The sequence below is a fragment of the Syngnathus acus genome, chromosome 15, assembly GCF_901709675.1.
Source record: "Syngnathus acus chromosome 15, fSynAcu1.2, whole genome shotgun sequence".
In the NCBI taxonomy this organism is placed as follows: Eukaryota; Metazoa; Chordata; class Actinopteri; order Syngnathiformes; family Syngnathidae; genus Syngnathus; species Syngnathus acus.
In genome coordinates, this window is record NC_051100.1 from 329,286 (window position 1) to 346,527 (window position 17,242).

The following is a 17,242-nucleotide window of genomic DNA, read 5'->3' on the forward strand; positions in this document are numbered from 1 at the left end:
GCCTGACTGTTAATATAGACACACACACACACACAATCATTATGATACAATACTTACAATGATAGGTTTGAATGATCAAATAGAAAACAAGCAGCATTATCACATATGTGACCAGCCATGATGTGAATGAAGCGAGCCACTCTTTCACGCTCCCCTCAGATCAAATGCAGAAGGAATCATTCATTACCCTGTGAGCTTCTTTTCACAAAATGTCTCCCAAAAGCTATCCATCAGCAGCTACGCTTCTGTACGTAGTATAGCATGCAGTGTGCGCGTGCGTGTGTGGCAGTGAAGGCTGTTCTGTACCATCACCTTTAAAAAGCAACACACCAAACCATTTTGCTCATCAACGGAGCCTCCAACATGTCTCACAGTCAGATGTTGTCTTGGCAACTCCAGTTTCTGGTCAAAACATATGCCTTGGGACTTGGCCCCTCTGCTCGTCTTACTTCTTAGCCAGTTGGAAGGGGTGTTGACCCTAAAATACATTTACATTTTAGTCAAACAATAAGAAGAAGTTACATATCTGTGTGCAGTCCAAAGTTTGGGGTGGTGCACCGGTTGTTGTCTTTTTCTTGTTTCTCTGGACCTGGCATGCAGAGGACAAATTTCACCACACCCAGATGTGTGTGTGACGATCATTGGGACTTTAATCTTTTAATCTTTAATCTTAATTATGAGGTGCACTTCAAATATCACATTATCTGTGCGGCAATGGATGAATACAAATGTCACTTCATTGACAAGTGCTACAGCTCCAAATGCAAACCGACGTGCGCTTGGTGTTTGAATTGACGTTTGCTTTTTGACTCTGGATACAGCTCCTTCTTATGCTCGTTGAAAACTCACCACCTCATTCAGTGCATGCAGTGCAAGCTCCAGGTTAGTGATCAAGGCCTCATCTGTGGAAACTTCATTTGTACACTCTGTATTTGCATAGAGACTCAATTTGGCCCTGGTCACTCCGGACAGCATAATGCTTAGTGACGAACGAATATTTTGCTACAACAGTTATCGTTGAGATCAAGACAATGACTCAAGTCTGGCGAGGCGCTGAATGAAACTCGACCGATGACCGACCGACCGACCGACCGATTGATCATTCATTCATTCATTCATGTGCAAGCTTTAAACAAGTTTGCTTTTATTTATGGAAGCGTGATTGGCATTTCAGAACATAAACAACACATTCAAAAAATCGAAGGTACTGGATGATCATCAATATTATGTACGTATATATCATGAAATCCAGGCAGCGCAAAATCTCATCAGAGAGAAGGAGCACCTGCGTACGTACGTATACTAGAATCGAATAGATCAAGGTACAAAGTAATCAGTGCAACATTTCCCCCCAACATTAGGTCACTTGTGAAGTGAATTGGCAGAACTCCACAAGGCAATACATTTGAAACATGAAAGAAGCCCTCGCCACTGGCGCCTTTCATGCCATTCAAGCAATGTGGTGCTTGCAGCACTGCTTCCTTCAAGGGGAGGCCGGAATTAACATTTTGGTTACGGTCATTATTGAGCCGCACCATTTTTAGAAGAAGAAAGTACTGGTAGGAAGAAAATACAATGAACTGAAACTTTTTGCTATAATGCAAACATGACTGATATGCAAAAGGACACTTTCAGGACATTCCATGCATTTGAAACTTGTTAGGAGATCCAAGTTGAGACAAAGGTGCATTGGATTTGTTACAGACAAAACATGACTTGTTCATGACTTGGTGAGTCAGTCATACAATTCGAAGCGAATTGAAGCAAAATGTGGGATAATGGACATGGATGTAATTATGACAAATATTTCAGGAACTTAGTTTTACATTTTGCATCATTCTCGAGTATAAAGCTCATCTAGTAACGCTTACATTTGACGCGTGTGTTTTGAGTTCAACACGATCCAACCCAAACTCACTCTTCACCTTGTCTAAGGTACGTTTGGGAATCCAATTATAAAAAGAAAAAACCCCAATGTCAACTCGAAATAAGAGTGCAGACTTTTGGACACGGTGTGAACAACAACAACAACAACAACAAAAAAGAGATTTCATTGATCTGGGACTGCCCACAATCTTTCCAGCTGCACAACCTAGTGTAGCGTGCTCTTGTCCAACAGAATAAAACAAGCTACAATAAGTTAAAAAGCATCCACAGCACAGTATGCACAAATATCATGCATCTGTAACTGCAAGTCAGTCTTCATTTTTCCAAATTCATACATCCTAAATGCATGGCTATAAACTCAAATACAATGTCACTGGTGTTAAAACAAAAAGCAAAACTGTACAAAACATTTGGTCTTTGTTTTCAAGATTTTCTTTTTAATATAATAGGGTAGAATACAATCAGGAAAAAGTAAAAAAAATAAATATTCTATGTACAATTACAAAAGCCATTCCAAAGTTATCACTGCAGGGAAAAAGCACAGGGCAAAATGTTAGACTGGGGAGTTAGAGCCATGAGGTCAGTGAGGGTCAGACTTTCACTTACTTTGTTCCAACAGCCTGGTACGGGTAGGCCGTCATCTCCCTGGAAAAAGAAAAACGAATTGTCAACACTCACCACAATCAGCTGCAACACTCACACTTTGTGCGGAGGTGCAAATCATATTGTTGCATCCAGAGATTTGGAAAGCAATATAGTTATGTATGCCCCGTGTCTCTGTATACCTAGATAAATATATATATATATATACGTATGTGTGCACTTTAATTCTTCATTTTTAATGTCATTACTTGTAATGTATGACTTGATATACTATTAGCAAACAACCAATGAAAATATTTGATTAGGGCAACATCTTTATTCAACATAATCATTCACTGCCGCAAGTGTCCTTGGCGACTGAGTGTTGTTAGTTACCTAAATGTTGAAGAGAGGGTGTGATTTACCCAAGTCAAATTCCTTGTTTGGTACGCTCAAACATGGCGAATAAAAACTCTTGAATCTTGAAATGTACGTCCGTTTTAGACAACATGTCTTCCATTCATTTCATCTTTCTTTCTTTCTTTCTCTTTCTTTTTTTCTTTCTTTCTTTCTTTCTCTTTCTTTTTTCTTTCTTTCTTTCTCTTTCTTTTTTCTTTCTTTCTTTCTCTTTCTTTCTTTCTCTTTCTTTTTTCTCTCTTTCTCTTTCTTTTTTCTCTCTTTCTCTTTCTTTTTTTCTCTCTTTTTCTTTTTTTCTCTCTCTCTTTTTTTTTTCTCTTTCTTTCTTTCTTAAGATCATAAGATATCGTGAATAAAGGCAGATTGATGTGTTGGTTGGGCTGAAATGACCATTAAACTAAGAAATGCACATACGGAGATTTTTCCAAACCTTGAAGATGGCATATGGTGAAAACAGCTATTTGCAAACATTCTGCAATTTAAGTTTGCAAGTCCCTTACTCCCGCCCTCCCCGCCTCCCTCCCTCCCTCCCTCCCCCAACTGGCCGCCAGCCAGTTTGCAAGTGTAGCAGTAAAATTGAATCCAAGCTAAATTTGGCAGTGAAAACAATCAAACAAGCGTCGGCTTGAATTGACCCCATCATTTCGTCGAGTTATGATTCGGCCTAACCTGTGGTCATGTTCCCGAGAAGAATTGGTGCTCCATGCAAGAGACGAAAGAGAAAATAACAGATTCATCATTATTGTTGTTAGGAAACGTTTGGAGTCCACTTGTACAGCAGGTTTATCAATCAATGCTTGAGAATAAAAGTTGGCTACGTCACAATGAGTGCGTTAGGATGGCGATAAAAGCTCACGAGTTGATCGTACTTTCTTCAAATGAACAAAAGGAATCAAATCAATCATCTACTGGACAGCAATGAATAGTTTCATGCAAACTTTTCATGCAATGCAAAATTTACTACTTTTTAGTTTCGAAGGCTATTTGCAAGTGTGCATGCTGGGGAGACAAGAGAGAGAGAGAGAGAGAGAGCGAGCACCATACCACAGGACAAGGGGCATCCAGCCCGTCCAGGCCTGGCAAGCCCGGTTCACCCTTCTCTCCTTTAAAGCCTCGGAAACCCTGTTTGCGAAATCAACCGTTTAAAAGCGGCTCCGCGGCCCGAGCCCTCGTAGCTAAGTGTCTGTCTGTCTGTCTGTCTGTCTGTCTGTCTGTCTGTCTGTCTGTCTGTCTGTCTGTCTGTCTGTCTGTCTGTCTGTCTGTCTGTCTGTCTGTCTGTCTGTCTGTCTGTCTGTCTGTCTGTCTGTCTGTCTGTCCCCGCACGCACGCGCGCACGCACGCACGCACGCACGCACGCACGAGGATTCGTCCGTTGGGCCGCTCGGTGCAGGTTGGCCTCAACGTGCGGGCAACCCGGACTGACGGGAACGCAATTCACTGAGATGGGAGATGATCCAACTTTCTTAACAGGTTAACCTGAGACACGATGGCCAAATGGTGTTTTGGATACAATGGTGCATGCGGTCGATGAGTTGAGAGTTTGAGTGACTCCCTTTGAAAAAGGAAGTAAGCTGATGACACACATATCAATGATTTATTCCCGCCAGTCTTGTACCTGGGGAGAGAATAGAGGCCTGAGGGAGGTTGAATGAGTGGGTGAGTGAGTGAGTGAGTGAGTGAGTCTAGCAGAGCCAAAAAGAAGCTTTTGCCACCTTTTTGTTTTGGGCTCCGAGTCGTACACAGATTAGTGACATACCAACGGACACGGCGCATCTAATCCAGGTGCTCCTTGGTCTCCCTTATCCCCTTTGGCCCCCCTGTTGCCTTTCTTGCCCCTCTCTCCCTGCAAACAACAGCGTATTCAACAAATGACAAACTTTAGTCTTCCTTGGTGTCAATTTGTGAGGCTGCAAAATGAACCAATGTGCTTTAGTGTGTAGTATTGGAAGGAAATAAGAGAGTGCAGGGATAGTTGGCTGGTTAGGGGTGGCAAATGCATTTTTGGACAGAATTGCCTACTGAATGCTGCACCTTTCAATTGAAATGATCTTTCGCTCATCAATACAATTACACCTCACTCCCTCAAAGACTAAGAGGTCAAAGGAGGGCATAGCGCCTTGCTTACAAAGATAACCATACGTCTATCAAGAAATCATTTTTGTAATGTGCTTTGAAGCTATTGGAGCTCCTCACCCACCAGACAATACGGCACTATTACGGCGCCTGGCTTGGCTGGCGTATTATAGTGCTCCATTCACAAACACAAGTTGACTTATTGTTCATAATTGATGGGAGCAGGACACATTTTGTTTGTATGACTGTATGAGCGCATGATGACCATGTCTTTCAAATTGGTTGACTTTGACACGGAATTATAAACATAGCGTTTTAGAAGCATGCAATGAAGGCTTGTCATTTAAGGGAAGAGAGGAAAGGGGGCAGGGCTGGCTGGCTGGCTGGCTGGCTAACTGGTTTGCTGGCTTGCTTGCTTGCTTGCTTGCTTGCTTGCTTAATTGATTGATGAGCACTTGCATGGGAAATTGATGTGGTGTTAAGGAATAGGAATGGCCAAGAGGAGGAGTATTAACCCAGGACTTGAATTAGAATGCAGGAGCAGGAGGAGGAGGAGGAGGAGGAGCAGGAGGAGGCCAAGTGTTGTGAGAGGGAGAGAAGGAAGGCAACCCTTGCGACAAAAAGAGCCATGGGGCAAGGTGGAGGGAAGGAAAAAGGGGATAGGAAGACCTGTGGATACAAAGGACAAGAATAAAAAAACAAAACAAAAAAAACAAAATAACTACACCATCCCATAGCTTCATCTTCAACACGTTCAACTTCACGATCAAATTTGGAATGGCTTCTTCATTCGCCATGTTGAATTCAAGTATGTTGCTTTGAGTTCAGTTCTTCCATGGAAGTCAGTTGAATGTGTTGACAAAAAAAAAAGCTTATGAAATGTGAAGACTTGATTGATGGGAGTGGAAATATTAAACATGTTAATAGGAAGGAACAGGAACATTATTTTAGAGGGAGGGTATCCTAGTCATCTTACACATGGTGGACACAATAAAAAAAAATAAAAAAAAGAAGAGACTAAAAGCAGACGTCACAAATACATACATTCTCATAACATAATTCAACACCTTAAATGAGGAAAAAGTATTTGCCCATTTCCTGATTTTTTATGATCATATCATACATTTAGTCTCATCAAATCAACTTTAATATCTCACACTACAAAAGCAATGAAATATCCCAAATGGGCTTGATGAGCGTGAAAACAAGTTCTATCTGGAAGGAGCCAATACTTTTTCACCACAATGTATTTTAACAACAAGACAGAATGTTCTTCTCCAAAATGGAGTCGAAAAACGTGATTTTTGTTGTCATTGCTCTGGGCTCATTAAGCGTCTTTGCTGTGTTTCGATATGATCAAGTGCATCATCTTCTGTTCATTCTTCATCATCACCACCACACAGAATCAAAGCAAAGTTTTGGATGGTCAGCGCTCCAATTCAGATGTGCTTGGGAGCCTTTGAAGCAATTCAAATTCAGCTCAGTGGCAATTAAATGAACAAGACTTGTACGTTTCATTGGGACCGTACAGAGCCAGGAAATCAGAAAAGTACATCATGACAATTCATATCAGTTTGGCATGATGAATAATGCTTTAGTTTTGGGTCAATCAAATCTTCCAATTCCAAAAATACCTGTGGTAGTGACAAGTAGCCACTGACCACAGGTAGCCACTGACCACAGGTAGACACTGACCACAGGTAGCCATTGACCACAAGTAGCCACTGACCACAGGTAGCCATTGACCACAAGTAGCCACTGACCACAAGTAGCCACTGACTGACTCCCTTCAATGCATCTCGTTATCAGTGGAATGAAACCACTTTGCTTGAAGTGACTATGTGTGGCTCCAATATCTTGAGAATCTTTCAAATGCTTCCTTCTTACCCGATTCCCTTTGAGTCCTTGTGGTCCTACAAAGCCCTGAAATAGCAGATAGAGAAAGAGAGCTGAACGATGGGACCTGTTCCAGATGAGCTCAATGATGTCTTCTGCGATGAAAAAGGACTTACAGGAATGCCCTGCGGGCCAATTGGTCCTGGTAGTCCAACATCTCCATTCTCACCCTGCAATGACATCATCATTACTAGAAATGTCAAGTGCTGGCTGGCTGGCTGTTATAGTGGAAGGCAACTCACTCTCTCTCCTTTTGGTCCTGCTGGCCCTGCTACTCCTGCTGGCCCCAGCAGACCCTGCAAAACAGAACAAGCCAATCATTCTAGCGGATATCAACTTTCAAGCAAAAAATCTCCGTTCAGCATATCAACAAGCTTCCATCCATTATGATATACAAAATGGATGACTCTTTCAAAGAACAGATTAGATGGAGTCCTTTTCCTTCCCAATGCATATCATGACTACGCTAAGCTTGTTGAACTACTGTCCAGACTGTTGGGTTAAAAAGTAGGGAAAAAGAAGAACATGTCCACAGCTGCAGGTAGTATTTGCCAATAGCAGTCACAATTGGAGAGGAAACCTTTGGCTCATTCCAAATAATTGAAGAACCTCTCAACATGCAGCATGAGCGCATCTCCACATAACACCGGTCGGTGCAGGCCTCCCGACCCGAGCCGACCCGACCCGACCCAACCCTGAACACCCACAAAACGTTCTTGCGACTAAAACAATACAAGCACGGGAAGACAAGCAGACACAAGCACATGTGACAGAAATCAAGCGAGCTAGGAGGAGGAAGACAAAAGGAAGGAAGGACAGAGAGCGAGAGAGAGAGAGAGAGAGAGAGAAGGGGGCTGGAACACCACTCACCACTGGACCGGGTCTGCCGTCTAACCCATGAGCCCCCTGGATAGCGTTGTACACAGTTAGAGAGCACAGGTGATGGGGGGGGGGGGAGGAGTCACATTGGGGAGGTGGATGACGGTGAGTGAGTGAGTGAGTGAGTGAGTGAGTGAGTGAGTGAGTGAGTGAGTGAGTGAAGCTGTGACTCAAGTGACTTCAACAACTCATTCAGATGGTGACCCAAAAAAAAAAAAAGTGTCATGGAAGTTTGGAGATAAGCGTGGTGATTACAAGTCAGTAAAAGCCCTTTGACCAGTTATAGTAGTTGGAGTTTGGCTTCACAATAAAACGCATCATTTTGGCCCAAGTAATTCCCATGATTCATTTGATAGATTAACACTTAAATCTTTTTGTCTCAAATTGAATGCATACTGTAGATGAAATCCAATGTGTATATAGACTTATTATCTAAATGATGGCTGGTTGCTTTTGGACATATTGTAGATTTCATTTCCAAGAGTAAGAAATACTAGTAGAAATCCCAAAGTACTGTTGGAGGATAGCGCCTAAATGTGCCCAAACAGGAGTGAAATAACATGATCAATAAATGATAACACAGGTCGAGCACATTTGCGTTTTCGTACCATCTAGTCGACCTTTCTGTGCAACATTTGAACTAATACAAACCAAAACAATGTGTGTGTGTGTGTGTGTGTGTGTGTGTGTGTGTGTCTAGTCTTAACTTCATAATATTCAGCGTAACTTTCGTGATGGTTAAAAGTTAGGTTGTTCAAACATCTCTATTCAAATGGCGTGGAAAAGGTGAAAGCGCTTACAGGCAGTCCAAGATGGCCTCTGTCCCCCTTGTCACCTTTCTGACCTGCTGCTCCCTTTTCTCCACGGAGGCCGACGCCTGCCTCTCCCTGGCGGACAACAAGCGCACACGTTTCACCCACAAATGATGAAGAGAAGGGGGGAAAAAAAAAAAAACCAGATTTGCAAGTAACTTTCTGCGCTTCCATTTCATTCCAAATAAAAGCTACTTCACCTTTGGCCCTGAAGGTCCTTGAGATCCCTAAAAACAACGGAAAAATGTCAAGCCCTAAAAGTAGTCCGCGTTGTATAGGTGCTTGTGATTGAAAATTTCCTATTCATGTGTGTGAGCAATCAATGTTTATTAGAATTTGGGGTCAGAAAATATTGGTCTCACTGCTGGGCCAACTGGTCCGGAGGGACCTGGGGGACCTGGAGGACCATAGAGCTAGAAAAGAAGTGGAAAAACAAGTTCAAGGTTAGGAGGACTTGAAAGGCTTACCATCTGATTGTCATACTGTGATCATACCATCTCTGATCTTCCTCCTTCCCCATGATCCCCTTTTGTGCCCTGAAAAAGAAAAAAAAACACAGAGAAACACAATGTCTTGAAGTCACTCTTTGCGGTACTACAAGCAGTAACATGACATGATGACCAAATAGACATGAATAGAAAGGAAATGTGGTACCTTCTCTCCATCAAGGCCTGGGGGACCTGGGAGGCCAACTTCTCCCTAATGATGACAAAAGGTAAAGAAATAGCTGAGGCTTGACAAGTGAAGGTGCTATACCCTGGATCGATTCAAAACTCCACTGTTTGATGGGGCACAAATGTGTCTTCACTTGCCTTCCTCGGTCTTATAAAAACACATCTTACTTTTGTCCCTGAAAACCCGGGAGGGCCTGGAGGTCCAGGTAATCCAGGTGGGCCCTACAAATTGGACGGAAGACACCATTAACACATGTAAAATGGGATTGCCTATGAATATCTGAACTGAGTGTTGATTTATTACTACCACTACAAAAACAAACAAACAAACAAACACTTGAATCGACAGCTAGCACTCGAGCTAGGAAGGTGAGTAAATCGGTAGATCAAACATTACCATCAGATGTATATTGCGAATATCCTGCAAGGGAGAGAGATCATAGGATTAGAAAATGCTTACAGATGATTTGATTATATGGTACAAATAAATGATGTGCAATAAGAGTAGCATACATTTTCATTATTGTGGATTTCAGCCTTTCCCGGTTCGCCGGTTGCACCTGGGGGCCCCTAGAAAAAGAGATCAAGATGATTGACATCATGATCATGAGCATACCCCATGAAAAGTCGTCGAGTCATGACTCACTCTTGGTCCAGCTGGGCCTTCGGGGCCTGCCTCTCCCTAGAGTTCCAACAGTTGACATTTATTTGGGGTCGTTCCTTACGAGTTCTTTTCAAAACATTTCCCCCAACCTCATACAGGCTCATACATACCTGATGCATTGTATTTCATGTAGTATTTTCATATTCAGTCAAATTGATCACACATTGTACTCAAAGTCTTTGCTCACTACCTTAGGTCCCATGAGGCCTGGCACTCCTGGTGAGCCGGGTTCTCCTTTCATTCCAAGCGAGGAAATGGTAGCCTCTCCCTAGTAGAGATAACATTCTGGATTAAGATCACTTGATTCAAAAGCCTTCATTGGCCCCAAAACGCGCTACGTTTGTCCAAAATGTGAACAACACAAGCATGAATGTGATTGTATCTGACGCAAACATGCAGTTGTGGCGCAAATGGTTTTTCCGTGCCGTGCCGTGCCGTGCCGTGCCTGCCTACCTACCCTATAGCCCCTCTTGCCAGGGATGCCAGGGGTGCCGCTCGGGCCCTTTTGCAGTCAAAGACAAATAGCTATGACCTACTCAGCTCCTTTTGAAGTACAGCATGACTAGCCACATTATTACCTTGGACCCCGGAGGGCCCGGGAAGCCTGCTTCTCCCTTGACACCATAAAGGTCAAGCAAAGACAGAAAAGGAAAGAAGAAAAAGAAGAGTGTTCAAATGGCAGCAGAAAAAGACATTCGGGAGATGAAGTCAGGCTGATGAGAAACGTCATGCAGAGCTGAGAGGTAAGTGCAGACATTTCTATAAAGACAATTGAACAACTGAGCTGAAAACGGCCACAGAACCTAGGGAGGAATCCAACATGAACGCGGAGCAGACTATGGATGCATTTCCTCAGCATCCAACTTTGGTCACAATCTTCTCTGTCCAGTATGCAATCACCACAATGGATTAGCATTGGAAAAGTCAGAGTGCTTCCTTCCGTGAGGAAGCTACTCAAAGTGGCTTTGAGGTTAAACACCAAAGTCCATTCCTTTTGTAAAAATGGTTGCAACAAAAGCAAGACAAACAGCCCATGGATGAAGTGCATTTCAAAAAAAAAAAAAAAGTCCATGCGGGATCTTTTATCCACTTCCAACTACATGCTTGGCTGCTGCTGCTGCTGCTGCTGCTGCTACTTTACCTTCTCCCCTTTCTCTGGCGCAAAGCCCCTCTTCCCTTCATCTCCCTGAGGAGGCAATGGAACAGCAAAGCCGGAGCACCACAGAACACGGCAAAAAATGGGCTCCCTTTAGTTTGTAGTATTTACGACAGACTCACTTGGTTCGTACATCAAAACCGAAAGCCGTAAAAATGAAGAAAAACAAGAGGATCGGTCCAAGAGCCAAAAGTTGACTCAGGTACGAGAGTTTGAGAATGGGGCTGATAGAATTGAAACCGTTCCATTCTCAAAACACCTAGGACAAACTCATCATCAGAAATTACCTTGGCTCCCTGGTCACCCTGCGAAGGAAAAGACAAAGAAACCATTTAGACAAGAAGTCCAAGAGCCGTCAAACTGTCCAAAAGATGGTTCGAATCAAAGGTGCGCAGCTGGTGAAGAAAAGATTGCCCCGGTGCATCCATCATCTGACAACAATCCAATCCCCCAAACCAAATCATGGTTGCAATACATGTGCAATTTGTTTGTAAGATAATATGTTGATGAAAGTCCATCCGTTTCAAATCATTGGCCCTACCGATCCTTGTGACTTCCATTTGACTCAAGTCTCTCCCTTCATCTGCACATATGGTCAAACGACTGTGCTAACAAGTTTTCTGCTTATCCAGAGGTCAAGAATAAGGCTTAAGGAGGTGTACCTTTGGGCCTTCAGGACCCGGCGGCCCAACACCCCCTCGATCGCCCTGTGGAGAAACGAAACACACCTTAAGGATATGGACGGACCATTCATCTCAGCAAATACAAAGGTGAAGAGAGGAAGGATTTTTTTGGAAGGAGCTCACCTTCTGTCCTGGTAAACCTGGCTCACCCTAGACGCACAAAGATTTTGAATTGACTTCAACAACACAGCAATCAATTAGGCTAGACAATGTGTGCTTTCAAAAGAACAATTGGCCGCCATCATCATCATCATCATCATCATCATCATCCTGTAAAGGTTGAGGATTTTGTTTTACCTTCAGTCCTGGCAATAGCTGGAGGGTCAACACAGAAAACGTGGTTTCATGGTTAGCAGACATTTACTTGAGAAATAAGAGCGAGCGAGCGAGCGAGACTGGATCAAAGCTCACTCACCCTTGGGTCTTTTCCAGGTTTTCCCGGTTCACCGGGCTTACCCTGTAGGCAAATTATTTTTGGATATCAAGATCACCATCCAAATTTCGACCCATGTTACCTATTGATTGTGCGCTGAAAACGATGAGTCACTTTCTCATACGTGATACTACTCGGTATTGCTGTCGTTGCAGAATAATCAAAGGTCTCAGACAACCAAAATTGCACCAAATTCTGATGGGACTTACGGGCGAGCCGCTTGCTCCGTTCAGACCTGGGTTCCCTGGGGGTCCCGGAGGCCCCTGCGCTCCCGGCTCACCCTGCTGAGAGACTTTGAGTTACAACCTGTCTGTCAGTCTTGTCATATTGCCAGCACCACAAATGGACATGAAAAGCACATTCATGTTAGCAGGGTTAGCAAGCAGCAAGCAGTTAAAAAGACACACTCAAGGTCCATTCTTGATCCTAATATGTCAACATGTTGCATGTTTGTCAGAAGAGGATGAAACAAACTCATAATGAGAGACGGCGTAAGCGCAAAGTTTCTTGTGCTTGACAGCCCTGTAATGTGCGCGTTGGACAAAGGTGACGTTTTTAGGGTCTCCCGGAAAGCTTCCAGCATTATGTGAATTTTCACTTGGACCATTAGCGTTGCTTACACTGGAGTGAAGCGTGACGCTGAACTTCCGGATGGCTCAGACAGAGCCAAAGCCAAAGCCAAAGCCAAAGCCGCCAATGTGTTGTCTTGCAAGTCTATATTTGGCTTGTGCAGCGTATGCAAAATGTACAATAGTACATCTGTTTGTGATGAATGAGCAATTGCTTGAAGCTTGTTTGAAGAGCCACCTGGCCGGCCGGCCGGATTTTCAAAGTAATGACTATGTTGCTATGTGAGACACATTCTATTGTAAGATCATACGGAAAATCCAAAACAAACTACCGTAATTTTCGGACTATAAGTCGCACCGGAGTATAAGTCGCACCAGCCATAAAATGCCCAAAAAAATGAAAAAAAAAACATATATATTATATATAGTATATATATACTTATTATATATAAGTCGCTCCTGAGTATAAGTCGCCCCCCCACCCAAACTATGAAAAAAAACTGCGACTTATAGTCCGAAAATTACGGTAATCATTCTCAGTCTTCCCTGACCACACTGTGGGGTCTTTTGGGCTATGTCTTTGGTGCTTCCTTTTGGGGTTACACACACACACACACACACACACACACACACACACACACACACACACACACACACACACACACACACACACACACACACACACACACACACACACACCACACACACACACACACACACACACACACACACACACACACACACCCACACACACACACACACACACACACACACACACACACACACACACACACACACACCACACACACACACACACACACACACACACACACACACACACACACACACACACACACACACACACACACACACACACACACACACACACACCACACACACACACACACACACACACCACACACACACACACACACACACACACACACACACACACACACACACACACACACACACACACACACACACACACACACACACACACACACACACACGCACGCACACGCACACACTCCTATAGATTAGTGCTGGCAAAATTCAAAGGAATGACCCATTAGATGCCTATCGTAACAAAACAATATTGTGAAAGAAAGGCATGAATTATTTTGTATTTCAAGACAAATGATGTTGTGGCCCAGGAACCAAAGTCCAAGTCAGCCAAGTGATTTCTTGATCAAATCATCTGAACATTCTCAGTTGTGTTGCAATCACAGCTCAGTGGCCTAGTGGTAGAGTGTCCGCCCTGAGACTGGAAGGTTGTGGGTTCAAACCCCGGCCGGGTCATACCAAAGACTATAAAAATGGGACCCATTGCCTCCCTGCTTGGCACTCTGCATTAAGGGTTGGAATTGGGGGGTTAGATCACCAAATGATTCCCGAGCGCAGCACCGCTGCTGCTCACTGCTCCCCTCTCCCCCAGGGGATGGATTAAAATCACATGGGGATGGGTTAAATGCAGAGGACAAATTTCACCACACCCAGGTGTGTGTGTGACGATCATTGGGACTTTAATCTTTTAATCTTTTTTAATCTTTAATCTTTAATCATAATCGCCCAGCTGAGTCAGCTTCTCAATTTAGCTCCACAAAATGATTGAATTCTATTCGACTTGTATTGCTACAAATACTATGGACAGAAAAGACCTTTGGCCTTCGCCAATCATTAGCGGTAGCCACTGCAGCACTTGGTTCATTCCAGCCAGACAGACGGGGGAGATTTGATGGCCGCGGCCGAAGGCGGCTCGCGTCCACCGCCGCACAAGCGGGAGAGACAAGTAGCGGGCGGGTAAAAGAGAATTGTACCTTGAGGCGTTTTAGGATTAGAGGGCTTATTGAGGGCATGTTGCGCACGGTGATAGGCAACATCTGCACAGGTGGCCAAAAAAGGTCACAGGGCAAAGGTCACCGGGTGGGATGCAGCAGAAACAAAAGAGGGGAGATAGAACAAGAGGTTGAAGGGAGGGTGGAGAAAGAAAGGAAAGGAAAGAGAGAGAGAGAGAAATACAATACAACATGACATGAGAGTGAAAAGCAAGGAAGAAAAGGGAGCCACACAAAACAAGGTCAAAGGTAGAAAGGCACAGCAAACTCTGGGCCTGGACTGGCTAGAGGGTTAGGCTTCCCCTATGCCCAAGAATAAATGACACATACTATTTATCTCCTGAGAAGGAAGCAACCCTTGGACTAGCCAGACCCCGAGATTGCAATGATGAATGAGGTAGCTAGGTAGCTAGCTAGCTAGCTAGGTAGGTGTGCCCGCCAGTCTTGCCACAAAGAGAGTACAGTGCGGCTTCTAGTGCATATCCAGACTTACTGTAGCCAAGTGTCCAGCACAGGGCTGTACAATACGTCGCTTCTGTTGAGATGATTAGCGTCATCAAATCCAAGTTGACAAAATAGCAGTCATATATAAATAGTCATCTCACTTTATTTGACACCAAAGTAGATGGGTTTGAGTGCAACTTGCCTACATTTTCTAGAGCACACAGTACATATTTCCAAAAGACCAGTGTGATACAACCTTAGCTTTTCTTTTTTTCTTTCCCCATGTGAGCTTCGTCACAACAATTGTGTCCAATTCAATTTCCATTCGTCATTCAAAGAACTGCTATGGAAATATAGACTGAACGGGGGAAAAGTAGGCAAGCTTGGTCCCTCACATTTGTGGCTTTCCACCCCACCATTTACATTTTAAAAAGCACAAATCACATCAATATTAGAAAACAAAATCTGCTTTTATGAATTTAGGAATGTGCTTTTCTGAGGACAAGCTGGATGGATGGATGGATTGTGACATTTGCTTGCTTTCTCTTTGGTGGAGAGCGTCAAATGCTTGAGGAGTGCCTTGCTTTCAGGGCACTGCCTCTCTTTGCGGCACGACTAGGTGACAAAAGTGTTATCCGTCCGTCCGCCCGCCCGCCCACCGGGGTGTCTGTGGCCACCCACAAACCTTCAACATCAGCGGTTGACTGGAGCGCAAGGCGGCCAAGGTTTTCAAGGGAAGATCCTGCACAAAGAGGCTCTGCCAGAGAAGTGCAAGCCATGTTGACAGCAAACCATTAGCCAAAAGATAAAGAAGGGAGGGAGGGAGGAGTGTGCCTGACGCATTCCATCCAAGTCTGCCCCTCTTTCTCTTCTTTAATCGAAAATATTTCCCTGCGAGTGCCTGAAAGGTTGCCGTTAAGGGAAATGGTTTTTCTTGGCACCCGGGCGGGCCCTCATCACGTTTGGGCAGAATTGCCTTGAGATGGCGCCAAATAACTGCACAACCACTTGCGTGTGTTGGCCATCACTGAGCAGCCAGCCACATGTCATTTGTATATCCGGCTTCTGTTCACTTTCTCCTCTTCCAAAGCAAATGTTCTGCTTTGGCATTTCTCTTCTCAACTATACCTACGGATCTTGGGAGAGCTAAGATGAACAGCTGCGGAATCAAACCGTCTCCAAGTGAGTCAAATTCATCGAGATGAATGCGTACGATTGCTCGAACACCATCAATGTTAACAAGCTGCGTCCTTACCCGATGTGCGTAGTCGCCGCAGACACCCTGGAGGGAATAGAAAAGCCATCCATTCATTAGGCTTTACGTGCATCTGGGGAAAAGACTTTCAGCAGCTGGACAACATCATAGTCGAGCCATTGGATCATTTCAAAAGTTACATGAATGGACGCGCTGGAAAAGACGAAATCGGTTGGCACTTTTTACATTTCGTTGTACAGATCTATTCTATTCTATTTCGATGAACTCGACGTAGACAAGCAATATTTGTTCTGACCACTTGAGGACAGCAGAAACAACAGGGAAATCTGCTTCCCAGATGCTTGGGGATTGCAATCTTTTTGGAATGGATTGTTATTTTCTCATGAGGTCAATTTCAGTTGGACGTACTTTGTGTAAATCACAACCTTGAACACTTACTTTCTCTCCTTTAGGTCCTGGTTCTCCCTAAGTGAGAAAACAGCACATGTCAATTTGTTTGTCGTTATGGGGGCAAAAGTGTTTCCACTAAAGTGACTTACAGGGAGTCCTTTTGGTCCACGCTGACCCTGAAAGACATGAGCCAATGAGAATCTTTTGAATAGAGGTAGCAAATACGTAGTATGTGCTGACGACGCAAATTCCTTCTACGATGAATTCCAAAGGCCTTTAGTTTGACTTTCCGTCAGGCCCAATGGTGTGAGCTGTCAGAGTACAGCAACTGCTTGATTAATGAATGGTGGGAGGCCGAACCAGCCAGCCAGCCAGCCAGCCAGCGAACCAGCCAGCTAGCCAGCGACACATCTATTCCAATCCATAAGGGTGAGCCCGCAGGCTCAACAGCGCCAAAGCTACTTTTGGAAAGCAATAGTATGTCTAATATTAAACAGAGGGCTTCTCAAATGTCTTCTAACTGCTCACTGACATATGTTCGGAAGAAGACAATTAAAGGAGCGCATTATGAAAGAATAATCATCATACTCAACACTCAATGTTATTTCAGCCATATACTACCTTTTGGC

The 17,242-nt window shown here is 43.9% G+C and overlaps 1 protein-coding gene across 17 annotated transcripts in view; it reads right to left on the reverse strand.

The window, feature by feature from the left end:
- Nucleotides 1-6: 6 nt before the first annotated feature.
- col13a1 (collagen, type XIII, alpha 1) overlaps nt 7-17,242 on the reverse strand; it is a 42,442-nt gene continuing 25,206 nt past the window's right edge. For 2 of the 17 annotated variants that reach the window (XM_037270944.1, XM_037270943.1), the window contains 30 exons: nt 16,763-16,789; nt 16,662-16,688; nt 16,263-16,289; nt 15,693-15,764; nt 14,546-14,608; nt 12,366-12,440; nt 12,139-12,180; nt 12,021-12,038; nt 11,847-11,873; nt 11,703-11,747; nt 11,328-11,345; nt 11,026-11,070; nt 10,075-10,152; nt 9,867-9,902; nt 9,734-9,790; nt 9,618-9,641; nt 9,389-9,442; nt 9,201-9,245; nt 9,041-9,082; nt 8,909-8,959; nt 8,747-8,773; nt 8,535-8,621; nt 7,726-7,761; nt 7,098-7,151; nt 6,972-7,025; nt 6,847-6,882; nt 4,643-4,729; nt 3,931-4,008; nt 2,494-2,532; nt 7-478 (listed from right to left, as the gene is read on the reverse strand). In XM_037270944.1, coding sequence (XP_037126839.1) covers nt 446-478; nt 2,494-2,532; nt 3,931-4,008; nt 4,643-4,729; nt 6,847-6,882; nt 6,972-7,025; nt 7,098-7,151; nt 7,726-7,761; nt 8,535-8,621; nt 8,747-8,773; nt 8,909-8,959; nt 9,041-9,082; nt 9,201-9,245; nt 9,389-9,442; nt 9,618-9,641; nt 9,734-9,790; nt 9,867-9,902; nt 10,075-10,152; nt 11,026-11,070; nt 11,328-11,345; nt 11,703-11,747; nt 11,847-11,873; nt 12,021-12,038; nt 12,139-12,180; nt 12,366-12,440; nt 14,546-14,608; nt 15,693-15,764; nt 16,263-16,289; nt 16,662-16,688; nt 16,763-16,789 — 1,404 coding nt within the window. In that variant the 3' untranslated portion in view covers nt 7-445. Of the gene's footprint in view, nt 479-1,127; nt 2,413-2,493; nt 2,533-3,930; nt 4,009-4,642; nt 4,730-6,846; nt 6,883-6,971; nt 7,026-7,097; nt 7,152-7,725; nt 7,762-8,534; nt 8,622-8,746; nt 8,774-8,908; nt 8,960-9,040; nt 9,083-9,200; nt 9,246-9,388; nt 9,443-9,617; nt 9,642-9,733; nt 9,791-9,866; nt 9,903-10,074; nt 10,153-11,025; nt 11,071-11,327; nt 11,346-11,702; nt 11,748-11,846; nt 11,874-12,020; nt 12,039-12,138; nt 12,181-12,365; nt 12,441-14,545; nt 14,609-15,056; nt 15,099-15,692; nt 15,765-16,262; nt 16,290-16,661; nt 16,689-16,762; nt 16,790-17,242 lie in introns of those variants that run through there. The other 15 variants (XM_037270945.1, XM_037270951.1, XM_037270950.1 and 12 more) reach the window with 15 other exon arrangements.